Here is a 26646-nt window from a genome sequence, read left to right as displayed (position 1 = left end):
CACCGCCTAGTGGATTCGCCCGACACTACGCTCGCGGACCTCGTCCGCACTTGGCCAGATGTCATACGTATATCGTGTATTTACCTGGGTTATATGAAGGAGCACAGCGGTTGGCACTTGATGAAGACAGATGCTCACTGCACATCGCAAGCGTTGCAGTTTTACACGAGGCGTGATCGGCTGCGGTGATGGAATAGTGCTTTCGCGCAAACGGCAGGGAAGCTAATCTTTCCGTTCTGGCGCAGACTCTAAACCTTTTCTATTTTATTTTTTTAATTTTTTTTGTAGCGCGGTTGTCGCGGGGCGCCGATGAAGCAGCACCTGGATTGCGCAGATGAATGACCTTAGAAAATGATAGCAATGGAACTTACGCTCTAAAATCAGTCCATATTGCCGCGAATCATTCCAATCTTTATTTGTGGCCTTCAACAGCTGTCCGCGTGCGGCCTTATCAATTTGATTAGTTTTCTATTATCCCGCAGAAAAATATTGTCTGTTTTCTTTCTTTGCACTCAGTGTCGCCGAGTTGATTTTATCAGCTTCTTTTTCACGTAGGATTCGCCAAGATGCAACTCGAATGGTCGCAGCCACTCGCATCTGTTTCCACAACGTTCTGGTGTGTGCTAGTCACCTTTTACGTCTTTGTCTAGATGTTTCTGCGCCGACAATAAATTGAGCACTGGCGAGTGCAACGAGCATTCGTAGATCGACGACCGCCGATTCGCATACCTCTTTTTGCGGGCACAAGTCAGCCCAGTACAATAAAGAGTCAGTGAAACTCCAGTCTCCTCATTTGCTGCCTTCGGCATTGTCGCGAACACGTGACAATATGAAGTCAGATATGGGGTGAGTCTAAGCCTGCAAGCCTTGCTGGAGTCACAATATGCCACTACGACACACATCACACCATTGCCTCCCGCTACACTGATGCTGTCAGGAAAGGAGAGCTCCCGTAAGAATCACAGCGGTAGGAATTCTCTTCAGCTAACATCGTTTTCAATCCTGATGTGAAGCACAAAATACTCAGCACAAGATGTGCTGGTTTAGGGGTCTTCCGCATTCGGCTTCACTGGGAGTGGGGAACAAGGCGACACACCGCCGGTGATAAATTACTCGGCATTGCATTGCCGTCGCTAGGAAAGCAAGAGATGTCATGCATATTTGCATAATTCGTTATTTCATCCGCCAGAAGAAGTAGAGTATAATGTTCAGAACCCTTAGTTGTGTCTCGTATCATGTAAAACTTCTTTCTACGTTCTTATAAGCTTTCCCTCCGTGCAGAAGCTTTTCAGTTGTCGTGGAGATTTTGGCCATTTGTCCCGCTATTTATGTCTTCGTTTCCTTTTTCAACTGCGGAGCTAAAATCAGAGTCTTGTTACTTTATCTGCAGCACGATCTTACGGTCTTGCTTTATTGAGTGCCGTACATTACTCTGGCCTAGCTCACGTGCCAATAAGCGGACATATCTTCGCGGCGTTTAGACACATGGGTGCTTAGCAGATATGCAAGGAATGAAGACTAGTTGCGGCCTTTCTCCTTCCATGAAAAAAAAAAAAAATCCTGAAAATCGTACTCTGTGCTATATGTGTATATCTGGTCTGTGTTCTTTTCTGCATTACTCACTATGTTTTAAGCTACTGTAGCAGTGCTGCAGAGGATCACTTGACTCGTGCAATCCTTCTCTTTTTCTCTTTTCCCCCTTGTCCCCCACAGAAAGCCATGACTGTGATGGGCATGAGCGAAGAGGAACAGACGCAGTTCCTGCGTGTCGTCATGGGCGTCCTGCACATGGGCCAAATCACTTTCGTGGAGAAGGGCAACTACGCCGTTGTAGAGGACGACCAGTGTGAGTAGCGAGTGCGATAGCGTGCGCGTTCCGTGCGATGCCTGTCTCCGCGATGGGCACTCGTCCCGTTCGTTCTCATAAAGTCGGAATATAGCATTCGGCGTTAGATTTTGCAGTATACAACATCTGAACCTTATTTTCGTCCCCGCTTTCTTTCGGGCTGTGTTCCCTTTTTCTTCAATGTGAATGCTTAATTACACTTTCTAATATTCAGTGCGTATTTCCCTCGCCTTCTGCACTAACATATACTGTCAGGTCACGTCATAGTCATTTCCTCAATTCCTGCCTGCTCAGCACCGTCCTGAAAAAAAAAAAAAATGCTAGATTGATTTCGCTCTCTTCCGCAAACGAAAGGGTCAAGAAAATGAGGTTGGGCGTCGCCGTTTTGCGTAACCGGAACACTTTCGGAAACACCTTCGCACTGCGCATTGCGTTCTCATTCCCTTTCGTCTTACATTTTCGGCAAATCGCGGTCAATCTTATCTGCGTCGTTTTTTTTTTTTTTTTTTGAAATTCGGGCTTTACAAGATACTTGCAGCGAAGGCCGGTGCGGTGAGATATGCGGGTGTGTGCGTGTGTGTGTGTGTGGGGGGGGGGGGGGGGGACGTTAAGCAGACAAAGGGAGGCAACGCGGCTACGATGAGCAAGAGTTGTCAGACCTCATTAGGACTTAAGTGGCGATGCACTGATGTCGTATGAATATGCGGAATATTAGTTTAGCTCAGCAGCCTTTGTTTCTAGGCTGGTTGGATCATGTTTTCAAGGTGGAACCCTTTTTAGGACAAATTATAAGAGGGGCAAGAAAGGCGCTAACAGATGTTTACTCGAAAAGAGTGGGCTTAGATATACTCATTTCCGCAATCATTCTTCATATCAGAGCTTGTAATCTTACACACGTGTGGCAAAAAAAAAAAAAAAAAGTTAGCACAGAAATTTATTTTTATTTTTTTTCTGATGTGAAAAGCTCCCAGTAGTTTCTCGTGCCAGAGTGCCAGGACTCCTGCCTAATATCGGTATAATTGGTCAATGTCGGTTTACATTTGCGAATTTTGCAGTGTTCTGGCAAATGTAGAGTCGCATCGTTCATTACTGATAGCTCGTGCTGCTATGTCCTATCATTTACGCACCTGCTCGTTTGCCCAACATACGCTTTATCACTTGAAAGAGGCAATTCACACACAACCCTGCTGGCACACTTCACGTACAGGTTTGCATGACGCTTCCCGCATCCAACATTTCTTTATTTTGCATTCATTGCGCGGAGACAAAGTTTTGCAAGTTTCATAGGAGCTGAGAAAACCACTGGCACTTTGTGCTTATTCGCCACTTTTTTTCAAATTGTGCAATATTCAGTGTACATACATGGCACTACCGCAGGTGCAGCTTCATTTTTCCTTTCAGATGTTTTCTTCTTCCATTTTACTTTCTGCGGCAAGGTCTCGGTAACTGGCACAGGGACTTGCTATAGCCAGCCTGCTTGCTGAAACTATTTTCTGTCTTATGACTACAGGGCTTGCTTAGTGTAGAATAAAGGTGTAGGTTGCATATTGCCTCTTCACAGTTTTTGAGTGAGATGAATCATACTTCATCAGTCCTTTCTTGGGCCGTGGATCGTGCATCCAGGATATGTGTTTCCATTCAAATATCAGTTTCACGTCTAAAAACTGTAGACTGTTGTCGAAAGTAGAAGGAGGGCGGGGAAGTGGGGAGGGGGGGGGGGGGGGGAAGGGGGGCTCATTAGTGTAAAGTAAGCTTTTTTCATGCCATGTGAAGGAGTTTAAAATGTCTATCCTGTTGAGGTAGGTCAAAGCTAGTTGTTCTTTTAGTAGCACCAGACAATCGTCTACAATTCCAAATATTCTCTGAAGGTACTCAACTTTACTAGCAATATTTATGCCATGATCTATGGAAGAAAAGAAGATGTTAGAAAGAACCATGCAGTGCTGCTCATGACCCCATGCAAATGTCTTGTCACTATACATACAGGTCGTTTCGATAGGACACGAGCGTCGCGCTGAGAAAGAACTACTAGAAGCTTTTTACATCAGAAAAGAAAAGAGGCTGATATGTGTATCAGAGACACTTCTGTGTGCTTGAAGCAAAAAAAGCTTTTCTTGACCACACGTGTGTAAGATGAGCTGTAATATGACGATCGATTACTGAACTGTATATATGTACAGTGTCAATTACACTTAGCGGAAACACTGCCCCGCGTGGCCACGCACATGTTTTGCGCCATAGCGCATAACCAAGTCACGAATCAGTGCAGATCGAGTGGCGCACGAATACGAAGACCTCGAAGTGGTGCTTCTTATCGTTCGCCATTTTGCGTGAATTTGCGACTTGCTTGAGCGCAATGATTCTCCGCACGTGTGCCACCGCGCGGAGCCGTGTTCCCGCTAAGTGTGATTGACACTGTACACGTGATCTCTCTGAGTAAACAGTGCGAGTTTGCGCCTGTCTTGCTCCACTCCTGTGTTGCACTAAAAAATATATGCACTTCGAAGGCATCATTTGGACTTGCAAATGGACTTGCGATTTGTGTTTTGTTCAGATTGAAATGTTGACCTCCAGCGCACAGCTGGCTGGCGGCATGCTCAAGCACGGCATTGAAGAACGCTGTTTGTGTTACATTCAAGGAAGCAAAGTATTAGGGAGCGCAGAACTTGCTCTTCCGCAGTGTGAGGTATGCGACTGCGATGGTCAAGCATAGCGATAGCGCATCGCGCTGTTCTCAGTCAATATTATGCGTCTTACTGCGCTTCTAAATGACCTGCAAACTTCCATGCCTTACTAAAGAGCTTTAGCCATTGCTTGCTGTTCTAACGCTCTCAATAACGAAGACAAAAAGGCGGAATTCCAAATTTTTCTTCTTCACTGCTGACTTTTCCACAGGCACGGAAAATTCACTGGAATACATCGAAACGGCAGGGTTATATCGAGAACATTACAGGTCGAGAGAGAAGACGTTTTCTGCCTCTTGAGCATTGTTTATTACTTCTTTTTCTTCTTGTACCTACAGCTGCGGAAGCTTCCGGAGCTCCCGGAAAGGGTATACGTTGCAGCTACAGGCGGTGCGAAACGTATAGTTTATCTGTTTGCTCATTTAATTTGTGCTTACTTTTGCGTTGCACATCAAAGTAGTCTTGAAGGATCTTTCACTTAGAAGAAACCTACACAAACAAGACACGCTTCTGTCTCATACTCGGGGAGTAAGCTAACTGCATGCGCATAGCATTATATGTGTTCCCTGTTATACTGTTTCAGACTGTAAAGAGTTCCCATTACTGAACCGCCTCCCCTACAGCTACTCATAAGGGTGATTGCCTGTTGTCAACCGGCAGAGCGCCGGCTACTGCAAAACAGAAAATGACCTTCACTGGGTCGCTGGCAATACGCGAGTGTGGCTATGGGCGTGGAAAGCATTTGCCTGTCGCTAACAGAAACGGTCGCATACTCGTGAGTGGGTATCACCAGGCGGAAATGCGCCCGCCTGGCGACATGCCCGAAGGGGTCATTACCGGCATTGCAGCCGATGGCAAGCAAAAGTCGTCCAGGAGCCCAGATATTTGGCTACCGTTCTCGCTTACTTCCTTGCTATTTCCGCTCCTCGTTTCCTGTGTTCTTAATATTATACCTGATATTTTCTCGCCGGTTACGGTGGTTTGGTTAAGTAAGGCACAGGAAGCTTTGTTGTTTTATGACTTGCTCACTTGCCTCTGCTCAGCTATCAAAGCACGTTCTGGAGCCGACTTCTAGGAAAGTTCTTTCTTTTATAAATTTGCTAATAATCTCTGTTTAGTAAAGTTCCCTAAACATTCGAGAAGGGGCATCGCCGTTGGCATCTTTTTTGACAGCGCCCTTGATTTCTCTTTCCGTCTGACGGAAAAAAGTAAAAATGCAGGCATTATATTACATATTATATACAGAAAAAGGAAAGGACAAAGGTACAAAAGGGATATTTAGTGTGGTTTAGACGCGCAGATGATTTGTTTTTGGAAGCAGGCTTGCATGATATCAAAAAACACAGCCGAAGCCCACGTTCGCGCGCAGAGAGTGTGGATTGTCGGTTATCTTCAAGACGCGTAGATTGTTACAACGGCAGTTTTTTTGACGCATGTATGACACTGGTAAACGCCGAGTTGTAAAGCTTCTGGCTAACACGAATGACTGTATCGTAAGCCTCCCCCCCCCCCCCCCCCCCCCCCAATCTTCCTCGTCTTGCGATCTGCTATCTTCCATACTGCGTCGCATTCGAGAAAAACCCCGAAAAATTTATCTTAAAGCTCTCGATAAAAGCCTCCTTCGAAACAAAAGAAAATGTCACCGATTCCTACCCCTTCCCTTCTCCATCGCCAAAGATGTCACCGCTTCGTCGTCAGCATAAGCAAAAAACACCCAACTAGTTCACGAGACAATGTGCACGATTGCATTGAGGTATTCTTTTTTTCCTCTTTGGAAGCAGCAGCAGTTTCCTGCTAATTGGGATAGAACACGAGGCGTAGGTCTGGAAAGGAATTGACACACGGTGAAGCGGGCTTAGTTGCCCGCTTCTTTCTAGTCCTATGTTTAGCCGCTTGAGCGTAGGCAGCGCGCCCCGCCGGTCAAGTCCGATTATGGTTTAGCACTGCGTTCCCTAATTTGTAAGTGTGTGCCAACTTGTACAAGCCTCTGCTCTAAGTGGTCCCCTTTGAGTTTTTCTTCGCCTCTTCTGTCGCGAGCCAAGGTAAGAAGGAAAATACAAGTAACGACCTCTCAGCGCTCACCTCCAAGTCCAGCTAGGAGCCATCCCTGTACCTCCGTCCTGTCATTTCCGCTGTCCTGTATGGCCACGTCCAATACATTGTACAAGCAAGTGGAAGCCAGAATGTTTCTAGCTTTCGTCCGAGTGACAACCTGCTGCAAAAAATGATCCGCCGTCACGTTCCGCGCGTCAGCTTTCGGACGTGCGGAGGCGTCGTTGTCAAAAGCATCTGTCTCGCATAGCGTTTTGTTTTTGGGTTGCGCTGCCGATTCCTGGTCACTTCGTTACTTTGGCATCTTTCTTGCTACTGCCGTGACTGTAGTAGCAGGGCGACGACGACAGGTGTCGCATTGCTCCATTTCGCTGTCGTTTGGCGTCTCTTTCTTCTGGACGAATACTTCACCATTTTTCTTCTCTGGTTCTAGCTGTTGTGTCTTCATACAGGGGCGACTCAAAGCAAGACTGCACGCGAGAAAGGAAAACGGGTAAGAGGATTGATCGTCACTCTGGACCTAACATTACTCCGAAAATGTCGCTCGCGTGCCCTTCATTGCCTATTAGGATATGTCGTGCGTGTTTCTTACCTGCCCTTTTCGGGTTGCCGAAATTCATGAAAAGCTCTAGAGCAAACCTGCCGCCAGCAGTTTTTGCAACTGGGTTGTACTGAGCAAGAAGGACTAGTGTCATGTTATTAAACGTGGACTTCTGTCTGCTTTGCGGTTTGTTGTTTCATCTCCGTTTAGATGGTTGTAGATTGTCGGCGCATTCTAACGACTACTTTGTGGTCTATGCGGCGACCCGTGATGAAGGGCTGTACACGCACAGTAATTTCGACCCGTCGCTGTCCTAACGTCCGACAAAATCTTTGTACACGAGTTTTCATCGTTTTTCCGCCGCTGTTGTTAGATGTGGGATCGAGTACTTGAATTTGAATTAACCAAACGTCGTAGATACAGTACCGGTAGAAGGCATGTTATTATATGCTGCAAATCTCGTTTTTCTCGTGATCGCATATGTACCTATAAAACTGGTCAAACCTGATGAAGCAGCAGTAAATGGTAACTTGCATCGTTATTGCAACTGGTTCCAGGGGTCGCTCTAATTCTTTCTTGTGCTTGTTTCCACGCACATCTAGTCCCATCGTCCCAGAACTCCCGGGCTATAAAAACCCTTCCCAGTCTGGAAAAAGAAACTAAAGATTTTCTTTTGTCACAACATAATTTCTGTGCGGCTTTTAACAGTGAACTTGTTGTGACAACAGAAGTTTCTGTAGTAACGTTAGAAATTTCTGTAGTTACGACAGAAAAGTACCACAGAACTACAGACTACAGAAAAGTACGACAGAAAGAACGCAGACCTATAGGGAATTACTACAAAACTAAATACTACAGAAAGTACCACAGAAAGAACCGCAGACCTTTAGGAAATTATTACAAAACTACAGAACATTCTGACGTTTACTACAGAGCTGCAGAAAATTTGTCTTATTTTTGACACAGGTCTGTATATTTTTTTTCGATTGGGTGCGCTCTAGCTCTTTGCTTTACGTCCCGAATTCCCCAGTCCGTCATACCTAAGGTTCTTCGGCTAGAAGTTCTCAGCGATTAGGGAGAAAAAGGTAAAACCGATTTTCTTTTCTTTTCCTTCCTTCTGAGATCTTCCCGTTAAGGATGTTGGTTAAGCCCTAACACAACTGCTAACCCGAGTTCGTTCCTGAGGCGGCTCATTAGGCACCGAACTCCCTCCCCTTTCTTCTTCGCCTCCCATGAGGATCAAAGTTAATTGTCCGCACCACGCGCTTGCAATAAGATTTAATTGGGAAGTACCAACTGGGTGTTGCAGCTGCGCTACGTACTCTTTTCCTGCTCATTCTCGCTGCTTTCACCTTTCTTTCGCATACCTTTCTTTCCATTCCTTGCTCTGGTTCCGTTATTTTTTCTCTGGGCGTTTCTTCCCAGCTGTTTCTTCCTTTCTTTCCCCTACTTTTCCTGCGTACCCGATTTTTGTTCGGTCGTCGTCGCTTATTCGTTCGGAGCTGATTATCTGTAATTCATTCGGAACCGTTCTTCTTACTTGCCCCATTTCGTCCTCATTCTCGTCGTCCCTTTCTGCTTTTTGATACTTTTCGTGGACAGTGCTCTTCCGGCTTTTATTGTTTGTTTGTTTGTTTTTTTTTGTTACAGCACTGTTCTCAGTTCAGGCACAAACTTCGTCCCCCCTCCCCGTTCCCTCTAAGCTCTGCTCTTTTCCGCAGCGTACTCTACAGCTGCGCTTTCATGTTCACTGGTACCTTCAGCATGTGCATTAATATGCCCCAGGCAGCCTCTACCGTTCGGGTGGAGGTGACAGGACTTGCTTTCCTGGAACAACCAATCCAATCACAGTTTCATCGAATATCGTTAAAAGTTCTCACTGAAGGTTATAGGTAACGGAGTTATGTTGCGCTCAATGCTTAATTGATATTGAAGTTTCACATGAAGTGATCAGGTTACTTTTGAGGCTGCACTGAACCAATGCGGGTAGCGTTTTTACCAGAACATTGTGCTACCGCCCCCTCCATTAATTCCGGCCGAGGTTGTCAGCCTGTTCTAGACCGCGACGCACCCAAAGCTGCAAGTTTATTGAATGGGCACTAAACGTAGCTTGTTGTCTTTCTTGTACATAGAAAACCTTATCAACATGGGGAAAAAGTGCTTTGATTTTAGACCGTCACTGCGCGCTTGTTGTTTACTTTTTTTGCGCTGTCTTCGTTAAACATATTAGCCTTTCTTGTCCTATTTTTCTTTGGGTATGCACGCAGGGCAACCTCTAACTCTCTCATTGGTCGAGGTAATTGCCGCTTTATTACTTTTTTTACCTCCGTTGTTGTAAGCACTGAGCCGTAAATTGGCCCCCAGGGCTGCATACGTAATACCAAGAGACCGGTGCTTCTAGATGCTCCTGCACTAGCCACGCAACTGCAGGCCGCAAAGGCTATAACAGCCCTGTGCGAAGGAATGTGTGATTTTCTACGCGCGCGCGTTGCCACAAAGCGCGCCTTTGAACGCGCCGACGCGAACCCAAGCGGATGCGAAAGCTTAGGCTAGCAGCACACGTGGATGCACCGTCTTGTGGCTGAAATTAACTTTAGCGCCGGCGTGGAGCAGTCCGTGGACTAGGGCTCGCTGACGTTCTAGTGGCTATTTCGTGGTTCAAAAGCTGACGGCAACTATTGCGCAGCCTTTTCCCTACATATCGTTATTTTAACACCTGTTCTCTCTCTCTCTCTTTCTCTCTGTCTCTCTATTTTGTTCCAGTGAAGTCGTGGAGGCTTTGCTGCACGGCGACTGCACTTTTGTCCCAGCGTCACGTGTAGCCGTGTGTTTAGTCACCGCAGGTGTAATTTGCGTGTGCCTACGGCGCGAACATTGAGTGCCTGTCGACATCGTTTGCAGTCACGCAGGATCAAGTAGGAAATTATGATTTTATTGTCGTTGCCTCTTAGAGTTACACGTAATTTTCGTATTCTCAAGCCTGCCTACTGGCTGTGCTGAGACATCTGCGCCTGAACAGTGGTGCGGCATCGACGAACTGAAGTAGTGTTCGTGCATATTTAAAAAATAGCAAGGTATACTTGGGACACTTTCTGTCTTACTTCGAAATGCCCGAGTTCAAAGGGTGCCTGCCAATGGGCGATAAGCTGACTACCGTCCGCTAACAATGAATGGCACCGTAACGGGCGGGCTGCGAGCTTTCTTGAAGCGCCGCAGAAAGCATTCTTCTCCTCCGTTGTCATCATTTCATATTGATCTTGATCCACAGAATGGCAGCCTGCATTGCCACGGCACGGTTGTACGGAATCCAAGCGCAGTATTTGCAATACAGCAAATGTCAACAAAATTTGAACGAAAAAGGGGTGGTGGGGAGCAGTAGATTTAAGCGGAAATATTTGGAATCGAATGCAGGGCCTTCTCCTCCTCCTCCTCCTCCCACACATTTTGGTCCCGAAAGGAAGCGTAAGCTAGTATATAGTACGTGCCCACCTCGTGCGTTTTACTGTGCTTTTAGGCTAAGGCATACGTACGCATACTTGCGTAAGATATTGGGATGTGAGATGGCCTGAGGAGGTGACGACCTCCAGGGCCAGTTTCAAGCCACAGGCTTTCAGAAGAGTAGTGTCGATTCGCGTCTGTGTTAGTGTACATAGCAGACATCTCTCTCTCTCTCTCTCTCTCTCTCTCTCTCTCTATTTTTTTTTTTTACACGGAAGAGCATTTTCTCTTGCATACGGGCTTTTTTTTTTTTTTCATACCTTGCACCTGTCGCTATGCGGCATCCTTTGCTGACAGCCACATTGGTGAAATAAGGGCAACAATAAGCGCCACCATTGGCTACAACCGTACTGCGCGGGACTCGAGAGGCATAAGTATTGCCTGTCGGGTGGTGATCGCGCGATGTACAGGGTGGTCCTAAATATGTGCGAACACCTCGAAGCGTGTGTGGCGCAGGCGCACAGGAGACTGGAGGCGATGCTTCATGTTGTCTGCTACAGCGCGGAAGTGCACTGTGTCTGCTTTGCTGAGAAGCGCTCATAACTGTGTACTGGCAGCGCCGAAACGCGCCAAGATGGCATGGTCGAATTTACTCACCGCAGTGCCTTGTTCAATCCTGTGGAAGTTTATAAAGTGGCGGACCGTGCGAGCTTGGGCATGGTAATCTCTTGTCCGCTGGCACGGCTGATAAGCCGCTACAAAATTTTCCAAGCTAAGCGACTGCTCTGTTCTAGTGAATGATTCTCGGATGATTTGTGAAAGCTCAATCAATTGCACATTCTTTATGTTCATTGGCTGACAAACGTCAAGCTATCTCTTTAAGAAGTACCGATGCCACTTTTTTTCCTTTCTTGCTTATTTCTTATGCATGCTGCCTCAGTAATAAAAACGCTGTAACAGTCGAGGTGGCCGGGTGTCATTTTTCGCCGGACAACTGAAAAAATCGAGCGATGTCTCGTGTTCCGTAGAGCGAAAGATGGCAAATTGTAGCGGTAAGCGTACAAGCCTACTCTCAGAGGAGGATATCGCCGCTAACAAATCGGCCACTTTCGACCGTGAACCGGATCGTCCAGGCATACAAAAACGGGCGAAGAGTCAAGATTCTCCTCGGACAGGCCGTCCCAAAGCCATCAATGAAGAAGACGACATGAAAAACATTGCGGCCGCTGTGGTCAAGCCAACTGCCAATGTGAGGAAGATCAAGAACAGTCCCGACCTTCCGACCGTGTCGAACGCAACAGTGAAGCGTCGCCGGCGCGCGGCTGGCCTGAAGTCAAGAATAGCTGTACAGAAGCCAGTCGGGAGCAAGACTAACAAATAAAAGCTCCCCTCATTTGCCCGACACCATGAACAATGGATAGAAGAGGGCAAAGGTCGTCTTTACCGACGAATCGGCTTTCACGACCAAGTGGGACCAGCGTCAGCTAGTGTGACGGCCTAAACTGTCGGTAAGTGTAACCACTCAAACTATAGTATTCTAAAATGGAGGAACATTTTATGCACTAGTATTGGGTGTTATTAAGCTTTACGCGTTAATAAGCTAGTTATAATCATTATCAAGAATATTTTTCGCAGTGACCTAACATCTGTATTTTCGCAAAGCCCGTACATAAAGCAAAATACCACGTTAAACTTTGACAAAAATAAAGAAATTCTCCAAAATAACGGCACAATTAAATATAATCAGTGATGAACGCTGCAACCATATTGACTGGAGTTTCAGGGTTTGTATCCGTTACGGCTGAAATATATTAGCATCGAATGTAATAAGCCAGCGCGTACTTTTAAATCACGTGGAACATCTTGTTTCTCAAGCAATAGTTGCAGATAGCTTTGCAAAAGTTGCAGGTAGAGAGTCAGTTTTTAAGCACTGTGGCAGACGTAGAAATCATGTTTTGCCTTAATCTCGGAATATTTAATGATCTCTCAAATCAAATGAATTCATAAATGAATGTCCTCGTTCACTGTTCTTTTTTTTTTTTTTTTTTGGTATGATTGTGTTAAATGGCCCGGTAATGAACGCTAGGGAATCCTAAAAGATAAAGCTATTGATATTTTTGTTCCTTATAGCTTGCTAAATACACCTGAATTTTTTTACCAACGTTAACAAAAGTTTTTCGTTTTCTGAAAGTATATGCCTGAGTACATGCAGCGAGTCGCTTCCAGTGGCCAATCCGCTGTGAATGTCTGGGGCGCTGTGACCGCCGAAGGCTTGGGGACCCCTGATTCGCCTAGAGAGCCGGTTCAATGAATAGAGAGATACTGCTCAGTCCTCGACGATGTGCTCTTCCCATACCTTCTACGAGGACCATTTCCGGACAACGACTTTATTTAGCAGCACGACAACGCCCTAATACACAAATCAAAAAGAGTTAATGCATTACGTGAGTTCCGTGACACAGCAGTGCTGGAATGACCTCCACAGTCCCCTGGCCTAAAATGTGATTCAGAATGTTTGCAGCATCATGAAGAGCGCTATGACCGGCCGACAGCTGCACGGCCTCTCAGCGGACGCACTGTGGGCTGTTATTCAAGAGGAGTGGTAGCGGCCGAGGTCTAATGTCAGCCTCTGTAGGTGCCTGTACAGCTCCCTACAGAACAGGATAAAAGCCGTTATAAACGCAGGAGGCGCACTAACGCGCTACTGAGCTTGGTCATGGAATTCGTTGAAGAGCACCAGATACGAGAAAATAAAACTCCTCGCCTGAGCAAATCCTTACTACGCTAAGTTTTGCGTTCTCAATTACATGCTTTTTCGTGATGTCAAACTAATTTTTTCCCATGAAAGGAGAACTGCTGTGCGGGGTTGTAATTTTCGCTCCAGCTGTCGATTCTGATAGAGGGTTGCTTGTTTCGTCATGATGGCTGTTTTAAAACGTGTACTGTATTCTTATATGTCAAAAGGCCATGAGGAGCACCGACACTTCGGCGTCTATAGCAGGATAAAGCATAAACTCTTGAAGTGCTATGAACGTAACTGTGTAAAAATGTATTGCGCACATTTTTCTGGGAGTGTGCGGCACGTAGGAGTTTTTTCTATCTCATGATCAAAGTAGCAAATAATATTTCTTGACATACTACATAGGGTTCGGGTAAACTAAGGGAAAAAATATGGCAGCAGAAAGTCAAAGGGAACTGGAACAGTGCTTGAGAGGGAGTCTGAGTTCGCTATGACGAGTTGGGTTGTGAGTAGAGTTTTTCGTCGTTCACATTTTTATGCAGAAATATTTTGCACAACTAGTTAGCATCGTCTTTGTAATTCGATGCGTAATGAGTTTCCTTGAAATTGTAATTGACTTCAGGCTCTTTAGAATGTTTTCTTAATAATTCTTGACATTTGGGAGTTGCTATTTTATGTGTCCTGGCACTTTGTAAGTTTTCACATTCTCGGAAAATATTAGCAGCTCGTATTTTACTCCGCAAACGTAACCTGTTTTCTTGCTGAGAACTAAAAAAAAAATATACTTGTTTTCAACACGATGAACTTGATGTGAAGGAGTACAAAAAAAAAAAAACAAAAAAAAAACTAACAACAGTATGCTGCAGTGGCCCGTGTTCCATCACAAATCACAACAGTAAATAAGTTTTTTTGTGTGTGTTTGACAGCTGCAATGACCGGAGAGGCATTGAAATATTTAGGCTACTTATTTCGTTTCAGAGTTTTCTGTTGTGAATGAATTCTGTGTGCGGTAAAGCAGAGGGCGGTCAAGTGCTGAGACCTCAGCACTCGGCAAACTCAGCAAACGCTGCTTTGCTGAGACCTCTCAGCGAAGCAGGCACCATGCGCTTCCGCGCTGTAGCAGACGACACGAAGCGCCGCCTCTATAGTCTCCTGTGCGCCTGCACCGCAGAGCTTCATGCGCGGCCGCGCAGGATGCGCTGACGGTCCGCGAAGCGCGGCCACGTTTCGTGGTGTTCGCACATATTTAGGACTACCCTGTACGCTAAATGTCGAAGCAGGTGCCTAAAGTGGAAATAGAGAAAAGAACAGAATCGATTAAAACTCACGACATGATTATAGTTCATGCGTGTTCGGACACACCCTAGACAAATGGGTCTTGTTCGCGTGCTCGTGGTTCGCCTGTGCGACTGCGGGAGTGGCTGTGGAGTCGTTGATGCGCTCTCTCGTTAGCGAGGGACGTTTTTAGGCGATGCACCATGGCCTCACTGAAACTTGTTAATGCGTCTCCTTCTTCTCCGCGACAGTTGTGTGCGCTGGCGCAGGCAGCTTGACGCCTTGTGCCTCAACAGGGAACTCTGCAGTGCATTGCGTAACCTTCGCACGCCGTCGGGAACAGGCACGTCTTCGTGATCGATGTCTCTCTTTCACTCCGTCGCTTGTTTGCCTATCGAGCAGATGAGGATTTTTTTTGTTTTAATTGCGTGCATCGTCTCCGTTTTATCAGTGCACCGCAGCATCCTCTTGCGCGGCTCTGCATGGTGAATGAGTCGTACCACCGCCGTTAATTTTCAAGCGCTCCTCAAGCTGCGTGTGCGCGCCTGCTAAGCTGTTAATAACTCAGGTTGTGCCGGCTCGTCGCTCGAGCATGACCTGCGCCAGTTCCTTGTCACGTTGTAGCTCTGTTGTCTTTGTATTTACAGTCGTGAGCAAAAGTGGTATGCAACACTCAGCCGGTGACAGAGCTCGAGAAACTGCATCCCAACATTATCTAGCAAGAGCTATCTAAGATCAAGAGAATAGTGGCGGTGTCCCATTTTATCCACATGCATGTGTCGATGTCGCTTTCTCTGACGCTGTTGCTAAATGACATTTCGATGCAGTTTTCCCGAGCTCTGTCACTGGCTGAGTGTTGTATACCGCTTTTGCTCATGACTATACATTTGGCTCAGTAATTACAGCGCGCATAGCGGAGTCAAGATACTGCAAAATACAAAACAACGACACGTGACACAAACCTTTTCTTTCCAGAAGCCTTGTGTCCTACTTGCGCTTTTGTGTCGGACACGCCTCCCTCTAATATGAGCTAAGTGACCTTATATAGGCCCCGTATATAGTACTATAGATTTACTTGTTCAGCCGGTATTGTTATGCTGCAGTGGAATGCGGAAGGGATTCTTCACCCCCGCTCATCAAGTGTTGTTGGAAACGCTTGTAGCTGGTTCCAGTCCAGTTTAGTTATATGTCCATGTTCAAGGCATTAAATAATAATGCAATTTAATATCCTCTTTGCAGCGCGTACGTGGGATTCCAGACTTTTTACTTTCGTTCTAAAAGTCTCTGCTAATGTTGAAAAGCTCGAGTTAGCCATGCAGACGAAACGCAGGAAATGGGCGCACTCATATGGTCTGTTTGATGAACTTTGTGAGCAAAATGGACCTCTATAAGGATGATGCTTTTCCTTTCCATGCTTTTTTCTATATTCAAAGCTTTCTCACTTAATGCTTCTCCATTCAAGCTCGCATTGCAGTGTGAAAGTTGTGCCAATAAGTTTACTTTAGCTAGGTTTTATAACGCGCAGATGATTTTACGCTTTACATTTGCTGCTTTTACACTTCGCTTTATTTTGGCTTAAGTGCGTTTGTATCCACAGCGCACGGATGGAAGTTGATGAAGACGGCTACATTGCAATGCATAAGCCGAGAGAGTGGAAGTTAAACAGGAGTTTGATCGGCGGCGGCGACAGGTATCACCATCCGTGGTCGATTCCAGCAAAAAATTATTGTGTTAGAGGAGGAGGAGGAGGAGGAGGAGGAGGAGGAGGAGGAGGAGGAGGAGGAGGAGGAGAAGGAGGAGGAGAAAACTTTATTGAAGATAAATTGGTGTGTTCTTTGTTCGTGGGAGGACGCTTCTCCTCAAGCCGCCCCAGAGGTGGTCGGTCGTCGCTCGACGGCGCTCGACGACCTTCTTGGCCCAGCCCGTGATGGCGTGTTGCCAGCCTGGATCAGAGCTAAGCAATGCGGCCTCCCACTGTTCCGAATTGGTAATCTGCAGGACCTCCGGCGGTTGCATGTTTTCACATTTAAACATGATGTGTTCTACACCTGCCCTCTGATCACCGCAAATGGAACATGAGGGGCTATATTCGCCTGGATATCATTGTGCTAATTTATGTGGATTAAAGCACGTATTTATCTGAAGTTTTCTGAGTAGTGTTTATTGTGATCTGCTGAGTGTAGGGTGGGGGTTCTGGATATTTCAGTCTGTTGTTTTTCTACCAATTCGTAATTCCTCTGTACGTTGTCTCTCTCGCGAGCCGATCTTAGTTCGGAGTAACGCACCTCTCGGCCTACGACGAATCCTCGGGTATATACTGCATGGTGCGCCGCCTCGTTTCCAAGATGACCCGCGTGTGCGAGTGCGCTTAGATATAGCATTTTTAAAGCGCTGGTCACAAGCCGCGAGGGAGTCACGAGCGAAAGAGTTTCTCAGAAGAGTCACGACCTCTGCGCCACTCGCTCATGGCTCTTCTTTCTTTTCTTCTGAGAAAATTCTCTGCGGCTCATAAGAAAAATACAAAATGCTTTCTAACTGCACATGCATACAAGCATCTCTCAAATTCTTTGCCTCAACGTATCGCGAAAACGTTTTAATAGCCGCGCTCAGATTTCTCATTAGGGAGTATTTCTGTGGTCCTTAGATTTTCTGTTTTCTATACAGGTCAAAATTTGAGGCTTGAGGCTCCCACTGCCTACTCGTTTTATGATTTTCCCCCTTAAGTAGTGCTTTCCAAACTCAAAAGTAAAAGTGACTGAGTTGTAGTCACCGTGTCCTCCTCAGAGATGACTGATGCCGGAAGCCCCGTCAGTCCGCTAGCAGAAGCAGAGAACTCCGTCTTGCCCAATGCGTCATCGTATAACTATCGCGAACTCTGCCTATGCCTCTTGCCTTTCACTCTGCAGAGCATACAGCGTCCTTGGCGTTCGCCAAGCCGGGCTACCCACGTGGTCACAGCTGTTGCGCGCCTCAACATAGCGGACGGCAACGAATGTTTCGACACAGCGGGGGCGAGGATATAAGCGTTCGCGAGTCTTTTCTCACGTGTTCTTTCTTTTTCGCTTCTCTTTCGCCGCCTGGCTTATTCTTGTCGGCGTGCTCATCCCAGCGCCGTCACCGCCGTCCAAGCGTGGGGACAAAAGGCGTTCTTGCCCAACGAGGCTTAGCTCCTGTTTCCTTGCGTCTACTCGAGAGTTTGGGAGGCGGAAAAGCAAATCGTGGGCATAATATGTATGTCTGCGACTGGACCAAGGAATAAAAAAAAAAAAAGGACAAAATGGGAAAAAATATCAAGAAGTAGATGGAAAGCGAAGAAAATTTGTATGGACGGGGGAGTGGGTACAGGAAAAGGAGACGAGACCGTGGCCCAAGCCATCTAGTACGGCACGCCGGTTCGTGGAAAGGAAAGCATCGGCCTCCGTCCAACCACTTCACAATCAGCGGGCTGTTGCTACTGCGTGCCTTCCGCGAGGCTGCACTGATGCTGAGAAGTCGTGGACGCGAGATGGCGATGCGATAAGAGGAGGGCGACATGCGTCTGCTTTCTGTCCCTCTCTTTCTGTCATCTTTATTTTTTCTTTTCGCTCATTCTCGCTTTCCTTTCGTTTCATCGCGCAGCGAGACAACGCGGCCGCGCTGCTCGTCGCCGTCACCCGAATACAAAGATTACGACTGAGACGTACTCTTCTGGGACGCGCTGTCCGAAACAGATGTCAGAGGAAAGATTGCGCCTGGTGAAGTTCGGTTAGGGACATGGCAAACTGGCGTTAAGCGGGCGAGATGAGCAATATGCGACTGTGCGCGCGGTCGATGTGCTGCGCAGACAGACTGTTATCATAATAATTGTAATATTACCAGTTAACGGGCTGGATTCTGGATTGTGCGTGGTTCGGACACGTTGTCATCCGCGTAACTAGATGTGCAGCGAGCGCATTTATTTATTTATTTATTTATTTATTTATTTATTTATTTATTTATTTATTTATTTATTTATTTACTTGTTTATTTATTTATTTATTTATTTATCGATAGATCAATCGTTTTTATTGCTTTCAGAGAGTATTCTTAGCGTCTGCTCCTTCTTTTAATGGGGCCAGTTGTTGTTGTTGTTGTTGCTGTTACGACTGTAGAAAGAAGGACTAGTGGCACGGGCAGAGGCACATTATTTTATGTTTTTTTTTTTTTTTTTTTTTTTTGGGGGGGGGGGGGGGTAGCCTCACCATAATATATGTAGAAAGAAGGAAAAGAAAACAGACGGGCCAGCTACTGGCTCTGTAGCTGAGCCACCTCCGCTGCCTCGTGCGGACAGCCTTCAGCGCAGGTTGGTGCCCTATTCAAAAGCTCCACTTGCTTCCGCTGCCCATAAAACGCGCTATATTAGACCTCGTTGTTCTTCACAGCGGTCGCTGGCAGGCATTGCACCTCATTTGCTCAGCACTGGAGTACTGGTGACTTCTACATCGTCAGTCTTTTGGCAACGTAGCACATCGGGGGCCTCCCTCCACGCCACGGGCATACCCAGGACATAGTGTGGAAGTAATGATGTTCCGAACATAAATGTTCGGGTAGGTCCCAGTCTAGATTTTTCTCCATATACCCGCGTCTTTTTTGCTGACTTCCTTGTGTGAGGGGGTAGAGCTTCTAACTCGATAGTGCCATGTGGCCTGCTGACGTCACACAACCAGCCATCCATGAAGGAAAGAAGCCAACAGTCGGCGAGGCCAAGGAAAGCATTGGGGATCGTACTTTATGCTTTTTTTTTTAATTTTTACTTCGGTAATCACCTAAATTAGTAATGTAATCTGTTTAGGGGAAAGATAATTAAACACAGAGTAGAAGGCAAAACAACGTGCCGACGGTGGGAACCGAACCCACGACCTCCGAATATCGCGTCCGGTGCTCTTCCAACTGAGCTACATCGGCCGCTGTCCCACCTGCTACTTTCTTAGGTATTAATGTTGCCTGTATACGAACCTTGAGCGTGTTCACCAGCGCCACCTTCAACCATAGCGGCGGACGTGGAACGCCCTGTGTCACCGCCAGCGTCAAGAAGAACGTGATCAAGAGCGTGGGCGAAAGCTGTGCAAGAACCCTCTACGCTACCTATGGCTTCAAGACTGCCAGAACCGAGACCCCCGTAAGCTACGAGCAGATAAATCTGCGCGTTGTTTTTCCTTCTACTTTGTATTTAACTATCTTTCCCCTAAACAGATTACATTACTAATTTATGTGATTACCGAAGTAAAGATATAAAAAAAAAAGACAAAGTACAATCTCCAAAGCTTTCCTTGGCCTCTCCGACTGTTGGCTTCTTTCCTTCATGTGTCATAACGAGCACCCTCATTTCCCCCTTCATTTATCTGCTTGTAACCAGCCATCCAATCACACATCAGGAGACGTTTGTCACGGGAAGAGAAATGAGCGTCATTGCACCTCCGACCAATATCAGTTCTTCGCCACCTGCCACCTATCACCTGCTAGAGGCACGCTCGTGATTCTTCGAGGCTATGAATTTTCATACACTCGACACCGCCTACTGAGACATAGGCCTCGCTACCCAGAAAATTCGGCGTTGTGAGCGAAGAATCACGGGCATGGCGGTGGCAGCTTGACATGGCCAAGAACTGATTTTTGAATGGTTTGTGCGACATCACGAGGCCGCTTGATATCTGAAAATTGAGAAGAGCTGCAAACTCCAGTTGCTTATTTGAGGTGGGAATGTAGAATGAGAATAAATATTCCAGTACTCTTGGATGGTGAGTACATGTAAGCCAAAGAGGAACTGCTATCGAGGCCATACTCCTAAAGGCGGAGCTTTAGTGTCTCCGTAGTTCTCTCTCTCTTTCGTATCCCTGTCAGTGACAGCGTACCTGTTTCCTCTTTCTGCTTTTTCCCTTCTTTCTCCTGTTTTCTATCTCCTGGCCCATCTCCGTTCTCTTACCAGTCTCTCTAGACCGGCACGATCGGCGGCCTTGGACGGACTTCATTACACGCGACGGCTCGAAGTGTGTTCTGAATAACCGCTGAAAGCATAATAATAATAATAATAAAAAAAAAGCATCGACAAGGTGAACAATCGGCGTGAGGCGGCGGCCTCGCCTGCTGCTTCGCTCTGGCGCTTCCTACGCCTTCGTTATAGCGGGGCCGCCCTATTACGAATTTCGTCCAAGACGGCACATCTGAAACTTGGTCCGCCCTCTATGCGTTGTCGCCGAAGCCGCTTTTGCTGCTGGGGGCTCTCGCCGCCCGCCGTAGCTGGGTGCTGATACTACGCTCACCGGCTTCTTTTTGGGCGGCAAGCGCAGTTCGGTCTTGTCAATACGCCGACTTCGAGCCTCTAGCTCTATGAGCGCCCGCCGGTTCACCACTGTGGCACTGTAGAGGCTTTCCCGTTTATGTTCCCCGGATGCCCGCACAGGGAACCTTGACAGAGTTGCCTCTCGCCGAGTGTTTACAATTCCGAACTCTGTAGTCACTCTTCTGGCGTTGAAGAGATTATGATGCAATGCTACGAGTGAGATAGCGAGTCCGATTAACATTTGGCGGAACTCGTGTCAGCAATAAAATCAACCGAGAAACCGACGCGGTGTCGATAGCGACAGGTGGGAGAACTGAAAGGAAAAGCCGCTTCGACCGCGTTTTCTTCATTTCCTGTTTTTTTTTTTTTTTTTTTTTTTTTCACTTCTGTCCGTTACAGCACCGCTGCATTTTCTGTTGCCCCTTACACTCCGTTTCACCGGCTGTTTATTGTATACGAAATGACGGCCGACCTTGGCCATGAGGAGTGCACGCACTACATGTTTCACTCTTGCGCAACACGCCTGTCCACCACGGTCAAGAAAGGAGTGCGAAAACAATCCTGTTACGCGCGTCAGCTTACTGGCCGAAGTCGCCCTTATTTTCTGCAGTGCTGCAAAGAACGTTAAAAACAGAGTAAGCTTCTTTCTTGGTTCCTCTTATCGTCGCATGTCTCTTATCTTTTATTCCTGACTGCTTCGATCGGTGCCTTTGCAGATACTTCACCTTCGCGCCGGCTTTGAGTGTTCTTTGTAGAATGGCTCACGAGGTAAAGGACAGCTTCTCGCATGCTTCTTGCACAGGCTCTTTTGGTCCGCTTCTCCCCTTGCGGATTCTGGTCGCCGTATATGAACTTTGCCGATCGTTTTATCATCGCTCCCTTAATTTGTGTCATAGCCTATAGAGTAGAGTATCTGACTCGGAATGCAATGGTGTTGGAGGGTACGATATCCCTCACCCTTCAACCGGAATTGAGAGGCCCGAGCTTGCAGCTTCTTCCAAATGGTCCATCACACATTGACGCGTTACGTCGCACAACCGTATGAGCAATCTGTTCACAGCCACGTCAACTACCTCCTACCACTTGCTATCACTTGCCAGGGTCACGCCCGCGGTTTCTCTCTCACAATGCCTAGAGCGCCGACATTGACAGCGCCGACTCCGGATTTGCTGGGCAGCGGGGCATTTATCGTTATCGCATATGAGAACTGGTTTGGTTTGGTTCGATTTGGTTTATGCCCCGAAGCGACTTAGGCTATGAGAGACGCCGTAGTGGAGGGCTCCGGAGCTTCCGACCACCTGGGGTTGTTAGTCGAGTGTCTTAATCACTGATTCCCGTCGCAGTGGATCAGTGGTTACGGCACTCAAGCGCTGAACCCGAGGACATGGGATTAAATGCCAGCCTCGGCAGTTGCTTTTCTATGGAGGCGAAACGCAAGGCGCCCCTGTACTGTGCGATGTCGGTGCGTGTTAACGAGCCCCAGGTGGTCGGAATTTCCGGAGCCCTCCACTATACGTCGTCCCTCACAGCATGAGGCTTTGGGAAACCAGGTCCTCTAAACCTAACTCCATTCCTGAAGCCAATATTGAAAAGTGTTTACTCAGTAATTAACGTTGAGGAACGAAATAAACGCTGCAGTCTAAGCTGCACGGCTCTGTTAGTTTTACTACACTCTCCAGGATATCTGAGGATGACACCCAGAATATTGACAAAATCTACAATTTCTACAGTATGACAGCATACATTAATCGGCCTTGATAATACCTTCCCCTCTACAAAGTACGCCTTTTTTGTATTCTAGAAAGAATGTTCAAATAAGTAGCGTTCGTTCGAATATTCCAAGCGTGTAGTGACGGTAATACTGTTTGTTTGATATCACTCTAATTTCCCAGAGATGAACATCGTAGGGATGTCGGCATTGGATACAAATTGAACGTGAGCTACTGAATGTATAAGTGCGTATGTATAAAGACGTCATAGGCAGCTGTATAACTTGTGTTGGTAGGAATGCATCGTATTGTTTTATGCACGCTTGTGGCCCTTCTAAAACATTGTCCAGCTATCGTAATTTAGCGCTCAGAACGGTCTAGGCCACCTGGACCAATAAACTCCCGCAATATATTTTTCTGGAATCAAGAAATTTTCTCCCTACAGCAGCCCTATGCATTCAACGTAGGGGTACCCGTAAGAGTGAGAAATCAGCTTCGTTTTTTTTTTCTTTTTTTTTTTTTCATGATGGCAAGTGAATGGCGCCAATTCTGTCTGAGTAATTTTTCAAACATTTTCTTTCGATTAACGCATTGAATATCCTTCCTAGCGTACAGCGTCCGTTTGTCACACTGCATGTACCACTTGCTAAGAACACTCCTGCACAGCTCAGCAGATAAGCTCTCTGATCTGGAGACTTATTACCAAAGCGCACGTGTCCTCCGACAAGTGTTGTATTTATTAACCCCTTTATTTCTGCTCCATGAAGCCTCTATTTGCTACAATTGAAATGAATCAAGGAGCAATTAAATTTATGTATTTGGCAACTGCAATGAATTTATTGATAGTCCATGTACGCTTCGGGAGTTCAAGAACTTGAGAGCGTTTACTAGCGCCAACTTTTAAGAGGACCACTCAGAGGCAAAACTCGATTTGAAACTTTTCTCTTTTTTTCGCTTCCTTTGCTTTACGAATGATTCAACACAACTTTAAGATTACAAAAAAAAAGATAATCACTATAGGGAGAAGCACGATGGTTTCAAACGGAAGTGAACGCGGTCTGTGCTGACACAGCTTCCCACTCTAGAGAGCCGGTAGAGTGGAAGGGCGCGCCACGCCTCAGGGACTGCAGCTAAGCCGGCTCCTTCTAAGGAGCGCTGTCAGGCCTTCTGTTCACTGAGGTTACAAAAAGCGATGGCTCAACAATCGAGCACCGCTGTAAATAAAATGGGTAATCCACTCTAGAGCTTTGTTCAACTTTTTTTGCTGAAAGCGTCGTGCCATATATAGTTTCTTGGTTCATGGCGTATCTGTATACTGTGGTATATGCTACGCGTATATATATATAGGAAGACGAGGGGGGGAAAAAACGCGGCAAATCTCTTTACCGGAGAAGACGGGAAGATTAGGCTTCACTCTTCTTCGGTGTCGGCATGCCATGCACTCAGCCAGAAGTGTGTTGGCAGGGACAAAATGGCTCTTGGGCTAAGGCCTCCTGTAATATGAGCGAGGAAGGGGAAATAAGTGCGCGTTAAATGTGAGCGGGATACAGATTTGAAGCATGAAAAGCGGACTTTGCGTTATGGACGAGGTTTAACGTAAATACTTGGGCTGCGCTTATTTTTATTTTACTTTTTTTTTTCGCCTCTGTCTGGGGTTGCCTCTTAAGTGTCTACGTTCCCATCACGCGGTAGCTGCTAAGCGTCAAATTAACTCCTTTGGTGGGGACAACCTTACCTCCCTCTTGTCAGCACAGCCCACATATTATATCGAGATCCTTAGAAATTCACCTCGGCCAGAATTAGCTCTCCAACGGGCTAACCATCCGTTGCGGAACCGTTGTTCAAGTAGTCCCATTATGACTAAGTCAATATACGCCTAATCAGCATCTGACGTCCAGTGTCCGGTGCTGTCTATTCTAAAATTCGCTGATTGGTCGACGGGTATATGACGTCATGAGACCGCACGACATGTCTAATTAGTACGTGCGCTGGTCTCGTAACGGCCGAATGCGGCATCACATTTCAGGTTGGAGTGAAGCCAGAACCAACGCCGCGTATTCTCTCCGCACTGCGGAGAGGGAAGCGACCGAAGTGCGTCGCTGAACGTTCATGGTTTGGTTTGGTTTATGGGGTTTAACGTCCCAAAGCGACTCAGGCTATGGGTGACGTCGTAGTGGAGGGCTCCGGAAATTTCGACCAACCACATGATGTTCTTTAACGTACGCTGACATCACACGTTAAAGGAAGGTGTTAGGCAAGGAGGACACGATCTCCCCAGTACTATTCACAGCTTGCTTAGAAGAAGTATTCAGAGACTTGAAATGGGAGCAGTTAGGGATAAGGGTAGATGGAGAACACCTCAGTAACCTGCGATTTCTGATGACATTGCCTTGTTAAGTAACTCAGGGGATCAATTGCAAATAATAATTGATGACCTAGAGAGGAAAAGCAGGAAAGTAGGCTTGAAAATCAATATGCAGAAGACTAAGGTAATGTTCAACAGCCTCGGGAAGGAACAGCAGTTTACATTAGGTAGCGAAATACTGGAAGTAGTAGGCGAATATGTCTACTTAGGACAGGTAGTAACCGCAGATCCGGACCATGAAAAGGAAATAACAAGAAGAATAAGATTGCGATGGAGCGCATTTGGCAAGCACTTCCAGATTATAACTAGCAGCTTACCGGTATCGCTCAATAGGAAAGTATACAACAGTTGCATCTTACCTGTACTTACCTATGGGGCTGAAACGTGGAAGCTAACAAAGATGGTTCTACTTAAGTTGGGGACAATGCAGAGGGCTATGGAAAGAAAAATGGTAGGGATAACGTTAAGAGACAGGAAACGTGCAGAGTGGGTCAGAGAAATAACTCAAGTCACTGACGTTCTAGTGGAAATCGAGAAGAAGAAATGGGCAGGACATGTAGCGCGAAGATAGGATAACCGATGGTCGCTTATGGGTAACAAACTGGATTCCAAGGGAAGGAAAGCGTAGCAGGGGGCGGCAGAAAGTTAGGTGAGTGGGTGAGGTTAAGAAGTTCGCAGGGCTCAAGTGGATGCAGCTAGCACAGGACCGGGTTAATTGGAGGAATATGGGAGAGGCCTTCGCCCTGCAGTGGGTATAGTCAGGCTGATGATAATGATGATGACATCGCACGGCACACGGGCGCATTGCTTTTCGCCTGTATCGAAAAGCGGCCGCCGCGGTCGCGATTCGATCCCGCATCCCTGGGCACAGTAGTCGAGTGCCCTAACCACTGCACCGTCGTGACGGCGATTGAACATTGAGTATCGGTGGCTGCAGAGGGTCAGTGCATGCGGCTGGCAGTACAGTGATGGACGAGAAGCAGGCCGAGTGAACTTCATAGTTTAATTTTAATGCTATCAGTTTGTCAGCACGTAATGTAAATTAGTGTCCCCCAACTTTCTTTTTATTTTGTAATGAAACTTAAATACCTGAACCTCCCTAGAACGAAGCTGCAAGTGCTTCGCCATTTTTCCCCCCTTAGTTATAGCCATTGCTTCTATAGCTGTAAAGAAGAAATTAGGCTTAGGCAAAAGTCAGATGTATGCACTGAGGGGCAAGGCGGGCAATGTCATTGCTAGCATGGACAAGATAATCAAGGCAGCCGAGGATTTATACACCTCTACAGTGGCCAAAATAATCAGGACAAAAATGAGGTTGGCTGTAGTGATGAGCAATCAGACGTTCCGTCAGCAACGAAGGACGAAGTTAAGAATACCTTAGCAGCTCTGAAAAGGTGGAAAGCAGCTGCGGGGTATCAGGTAACTGCAGAGTTGTTGAAGGATGGAGGGGATATACTGGTAGAAAAACTGGCCACCCTGTATAAGCAAGGCCTAATGACACCGAATGTACTTGAATGATGGGAGAACGCTAATATTAGCTTAATTCATAAATAAGGGGACGCTAAGGACTTGAAAAATTACAGACCAATAAGCTTACTATCCATTATATACAATGTATTTACTGAGGTAATCGCCAATAGGATCAGGACAACCTTAGACTTTAATCAACCAAATGATCAAGTTGCTAGATTTCCCATC

The 26646-nt window shown here is 46.6% G+C and overlaps 1 protein-coding gene across 1 annotated transcript in view; it reads left to right on the top strand.

Moving 5' to 3' along the window:
* The window catches only part of LOC146198720 (unconventional myosin-Ie-like), a 317845-nt gene that overhangs the window by 237044 nt on the left and 54155 nt on the right, over positions 1 to 26646 (top strand). The window contains exon 10 of the mRNA XM_084594218.1: positions 1714 to 1846. Within this exon, the coding sequence (XP_084450344.1) occupies positions 1714 to 1846 (133 nt within the window). The remainder of the gene's footprint in view (positions 1 to 1713; positions 1847 to 26646) is intronic.

The sequence above is a fragment of the Amblyomma maculatum genome, chromosome 2 (assembly GCF_055883805.1).
Source record: "Amblyomma maculatum isolate TAMU_Amacu chromosome 2, ASM5588380v1, whole genome shotgun sequence".
NCBI classification, from domain to species: Eukaryota; Metazoa; Arthropoda; class Arachnida; order Ixodida; family Ixodidae; genus Amblyomma; species Amblyomma maculatum.
Note: the sequence above shows the minus strand (reverse complement) of the source record. Positions and strands in the feature narration are given on the sequence as shown.